Below are 5,419 nucleotides of genomic sequence, written 5' to 3' on the forward strand. Positions count from 1 at the left end.
ACTGTTCATTCGAAGGAGTGAATGAAAAGCAATGAGTGAATTCGGACAGCCAATGTAGGATTGAATGAGTGGACTCAATAACGTCCACTGTGGTTTCGGACACCACAACAAATGGCTGTCTCCTCAAATAACGCCCTATTTGAGGGTATAGGGGTTGAAAAATTATTTTACTACAGTTCTGTAGGGATCTGCGTTTTATTTATGATGACCACGGGCATTAAAACTAGCGATAAATATAGTGCATTGTTGCAATGTTATATACCTGCAAACAAAACGTAAACTATGCATTGTTTTACTATGTGGATGTAGATCACAAAGTCTCATTCTCATTCCACTGAGCACAGTGCAGTTAGTAGGCTACCACACGGGGTCAGTAGTGTACTGTCACAAAAATATATAATCCCTTCTATTTTACTTTTTACATATGTGAAACAGCAAACATTTCAAATAGTAGTATGTGAGACTGTTGTCAAATGTGGCATTACCGTCATCCTTAATTCGGAAGTGGTGTTTAATTATCATCCAGGAAATCGTTTATTTAAAAAAAAAGAGAGAGACATGAAATGGACAAGCTGCGTGCTTGTATTGTGAGATTTATGTTCTTGGGTTGTTTGCTGCATATTCTGGCAAAATGTAGTAGGATCTTGTATTTCAAGCATACACAAAATTTGCATAATATGAGCAGAAATTGTATGAGTAGTATGATATTCTGATACTCATTATTTGTTGCCAATAATGAGTAAAGTGTATACTTTTTTTATAATGCAAGATAGGTGAATGACTAGAGAGATTAATGCACATGTGAACATGTAACAGCACACTAGATTGTAAGAGCAAGACGCTTTTAGTAAATCTGGCTTTAATGTTACTTTATTTTGATGTGATTTAAAAATTTCAAATATTACAATACAGTTCAGTTAATATTTTGTAATGTATGGGTTTTGACAAACTATTTCATGTAATGAATATGACTGTGGAATAAAAAATAATAATATTACAGCTGTTTAATAAATATTTCCTAAGAAATACAAATAATGAAAGACTTTTCTAAAATTGATTTGGAGACATTCCGTTAATAGTATAACAGAGGCCGAGGCTGAGGCATTTCAAACACAAGCATTTTAAAGAATGCACAATCATACTAATATGAATATGTAACATTTTGTGCGTTTTTAACAACCGTAATAATTGTTGTTATAGGTACTAGTGGCACGGGACAATGACCTGAACTCTAAAAAAAAAAAAAAAAATCAGATGATCTCTGTTCACGAAGAAAGTGTCTGGAGGCTCTACTGGATGACTGATGATGGAGGGGAAGTTTCTGGGGTACCAGTTAAGGAGAGTCCCTTTCGGTCCTCTAGGTGCACTTTACACAGCACTGGTATCAAGCCTGTGCTTCTTTATCCTTTGCCTTCTGTTCCCTGTTATGCCTGTGGGGATTAAAGAGCACATATATTGAAAATCCCCCACACTTAGTCACACACCTAAATTGCACAATATGCTGGAAGACCCTGTCTGCTTTACTGCTACTATTGAAAATCTTGATAAAGTGTAGATAACCAAAAAACAAGCTTTGAGTTCACAGCTGATAAAATGTGGGAAGAGTTTTAGAGTTTTTTAGTTTTTTTTTTAAAGACACAACAGCAACAAAGCATCCCACTCAATTTAAAGTGGCCTAAATTATAAGTGTTTGGGTGGGTGAAAAAATAAGTACACCTCGAGGGAGGAAAACCTATATAACCCCTTTTAATTACCATTTTGAACCATTTTAGGTATTGTCAGACATTAAATTAGACCGTACAGTTGATTCCTTTTATAAGCTTTTTTATTATATACATCTACATAGCTGATGTTTAAGTTTCCCTCTGTTGATCTGTCACAGCCATCGACTGATCCAGAACCACATGTAGCTGTTGTGAATGACATGACATCAGATGGCTACTATGCAAGACAATCTAAAATAGTCTAAAATCAAGAACATTCCATTTATGTGATTTTACACCGCACACTCCTGAATGTATTCTATAGGTGAATGAATGTACTCACTGCCATATTCTGTAGAGCTGTGATCCTCCTGCACCTCCAACAAAGAAGTTTACAGCAAATAGATTCCAGTTCTTGGGTATAATAACCAGGGAATACCTGGACCAAATAAGACCTGAAAAACATAGAGTGAACGAGATTTGGAACTTCTAAAAGTGCACATTTTTAAAAAGAGTCGTGATATATACCTGTGGCTGTCAGCACAGCAGACTGGGAGGTACTGAGTTTATCTGCTGGACGTGCCATGTCTGCCAAGCCAGCTAAGACCAGACCCTATGTGAAATCACAAATAAGTGAGAAATAAAAAGAAGACATTTTCTTTTTACAAATACAAAGAACATCCAGACACGGTATGTTGTTAATCTTACCCATTTAAACATTGGTGCCCAGAAAAACACAGTCTTTGGACCTAAACAAAGAGCAAATCAATTAATCAATTCAGTTAAACTCATGGTTCACAGGTAAAATGTGTGTAATTGTGACAGGTTTCAGATGTGTTTCAACATACAAAACAAAAGGAACCAATACTTGATCTTTACATACTGGCACTTTTTTTTTCCATTACCCATTATCCTTCCTAAACATAAAGGTAAATGTTAACAGTTTTATTATTATTTTTTTACAGGACAGGAAAGTGCGTGGAGGAAGGGATAGGAGGACTGGGATCGAACCTGCATCCCTGTGGCTCTGTGTTGTGAACTTAAAGTGATTTTCAATAAGAAATAAAATGTACAATTGCTGATGATAAAATTGTGGACTATTATATGTAAACACTGAACAATCAGTGAGACTAAAATGCATTAATCAGCTTACATTGGAGTTTGTGCCATCAGTGATCTACATAATACAACAGATTTGTTTCAGAACATTGAGAAAACAATCTGCATTAAAAAAAAGTAATATCATTTAATAAAAAATCAGTCATCTCTAGCGCTTAATATGACCCCCTCCCTCTGGCAAAGGTGAAGCTAAGGTCAAAATCTGCTGTTGTTTAATCTTTTTTTAGTTTATGTCTTGTCAGTCAACCTCTGATTATCAACACACGTCATTTGATCTCTATTTATTCTACCACCAAAAACTAGTAGAACTATAAACACACTGACTCTCTTAAGAGAAATCATGTGAGGTTATTTTAACAGAACATATATTGAATTATTCAATAACGAATATATTACTGAGAATGATATCTGTCTGCAAAGGGCAATTTGCACAAATATACAGTATCATTGAAAGTGCCAAAAACACTCATACAAACATAACAAAAATCCGGAAAAGTGTCAACAATGCACCATGGTTCCATGCAAGATAAAATTTAATTCTACATATTATACAGCACCTATAATTCATTTTCATTACCATATAGATACACGTCTAACACCTTCCTAATATAATCAACATTTTCTAGATCTAAGGATATATTATATTCTAAGCTACAGTACATCTTCATCAAAGGAGATTAATTCTGTTCTATTCGTGTACCAAGCTCATTATTACCTTTATTTTAAATATCGGAGTTACTGTTTTTTTGACCAATAAGACAAAATACCTGCTCAGGTAGCAGTCTCTGGCTGCACCGTCATATGACACACATCACTGTATGCCACCACTTCAAGAGGTTAACAGGATCAGTGTCAGTGACAAAAAAAAAAAGGTCACACTAACAGCATTTGTGTTACCTGCAGGGTGGTTATACACAGGTCTCAGTTTAGCCGGCAGCATATGCTCGATCCTGCCGAGGATTCTGTGGTAAGAAGCTCTCAGCCCCACCATAGCCATGATGACTTCTAAACAAGCTAAATGCTACCACTGCACGCACGAAAATACAGCTTAGGACGTGCAGAACACTCTAATGCTATTGAACCGTGGTGTTTCCAAAAGGCAAGAGCCCGTAGTCAAGAAAACAGGACCTTTGGACGAGCATAAAGTACCAAGTCTACGTTATTGTCCTACTCTCGACCTTGCTAATGCAGTTTGTTGTCGTTGTGAAGTGTCAGTGGGGACGCGTCGCAAAGCTAATTGCGTCATGACGTACTGTGGTATAGGATTGGTCGACATGGTCAAGCCTCTTTGTGTGATTGGCTGGAAGGTGCTCGTGCGCCCTCAAAGGGCGGGACCTTTGAGAAGTCAGTGTTGTAATAAGGAAGTTGATTATTTAGCAAAGCAGGCGCTGAAAGTATCACATATAGATATGAATATTCCACTAAGTACAGAAGTTAAGGTCAAAATCAGAACAGCTATAAAAGGGAAATGGCAAGAAATTTCGAATGTGGAGGAAAGAGGAAGACATCTTTATCATTTAAAATCAAGTAGGGGGTTGAAAGAGGGAATTGTGGTTGTAGAAGAGAAGACACAATCATTATTAGACTTAGCCTTGGGCACACGGCTCTAAATTATTTCCTATGTGGAATTAACAAACATGAGTCTGTTAATCGTAGTTCATGTGGACCAGCAGAAACGTTAGAGCATGCACTAATATATTGTACTGCTTATGAAAACGAAAGGGTATTTCTGTTGGAAGAATGAGAAATGGGGATAGGAAATCTTACACTTAAATTACTGCTGCATAATGGTGTGAATCATGATAGAATAATACATTAATGAGATACTTAAAGGTAGAACTGTTTAACAGGATTCAGAAGGTAACATTTTATTTTATTTTGTTTTTCTTCTTTTTTTTTATTGCTTGAAAAACATACAAGATCCAAACAAACCTAAAAAAAAAAAAAAAAAAAAAAGACTAAGCTTAATACAGTTCCAAGAAGTGCAAATAGCCAGAAGAAGAAGTCAAACCTCTTTGAGAAAAGAAGCTGTTTTCGCGGTCATGTTTAGAATATAAATATTCCACGATGTTGATTGATGTTGATAGGCCTACTGGGCGTGGCATTTTCCATGCAATTCATAAAAAAAGAAAAAAAAAGAATCCTTCACAGTATCCTTTGTAGTGAAAGTGAATAGGGTAGCACGAGAATAGCGTGTTTGGAAATTAATTTAACAAACATTTATTGATTCATTGGTTGGGTTGATTTGTTTTGTTTAATATAATACAGTGCATGAAAATATTTTCCTTTTTCTTGTTTTCTTGTTTGTGTATTGTCTTGTTTTGTTTTTAAGAGGAAAAAAATGGTACGTTACTTTTCTCAACTCTTTTAAGTATGAACCAATCACTATTAACCTTTTTATTTTATTTTATTTTATTAAAGACAGTACTATGTCGAGTTTTTATTTGTATGTCAATCTGTGTATCTAACAGATTTATCCTATTCATATATATATTAGTGTACAAATACCTAAAACAAATATTCTTGAGATTTATCCAGTCAGCGATTCGGCGTAACTTGTGCGCACACTTGACGCTCTCGAGAGCGGGCCGCTCATT

The 5,419-nt window shown here is 35.6% G+C and overlaps 1 protein-coding gene across 1 annotated transcript; it reads right to left on the minus strand.

Moving 5' to 3' along the window:
* Positions 1–854: 854 nt before the first annotated feature.
* mpc2b (mitochondrial pyruvate carrier 2b) lies at positions 855–4,076 on the minus strand. The gene is made up of 5 exons (XM_084422101.1): positions 3,720–4,076; positions 2,412–2,452; positions 2,232–2,316; positions 2,047–2,158; positions 855–1,430 (listed from the first exon to the last, which is right to left on the minus strand). Exons 1-5 carry the CDS (start codon positions 3,817–3,819, stop codon positions 1,385–1,387), a joined length of 384 nt encoding a protein of 127 aa, XP_084278227.1. The 5' UTR covers positions 3,820–4,076; the 3' UTR covers positions 855–1,384.
* Between the last annotated feature and the right edge of the window lie 1,343 nt (positions 4,077–5,419).

Source organism: Rutilus rutilus (assembly GCF_951802725.1).
Source record: "Rutilus rutilus genome assembly, chromosome: 10".
In the NCBI taxonomy this organism is placed as follows: domain Eukaryota; kingdom Metazoa; phylum Chordata; class Actinopteri; order Cypriniformes; family Leuciscidae; genus Rutilus; species Rutilus rutilus.

What these genes read in the sequence shown, in the direction of transcription:
- mpc2b (XM_084422101.1), bottom strand. Translation starts at nt 3,819, where the DNA reads ATGGCTATGGTGGGGCTGAGAGCTTCTTACCACAGAATCCTCGGCAGG. An exon ending in TGTGTATAACCACCCTGCAG is followed by an intron (nt 2,453 to 3,719) that starts GTAACACAAATG and finishes CTCTTTGTTTAG; the next exon opens with GTCCAAAGACTGTGTTTTTC. An exon ending in TGCTGTGCTGACAGCCACAG is followed by an intron (nt 2,159 to 2,231) that starts GTATATATCACG and finishes TATGTTTTTCAG; the next exon opens with GTCTTATTTGGTCCAGGTAT.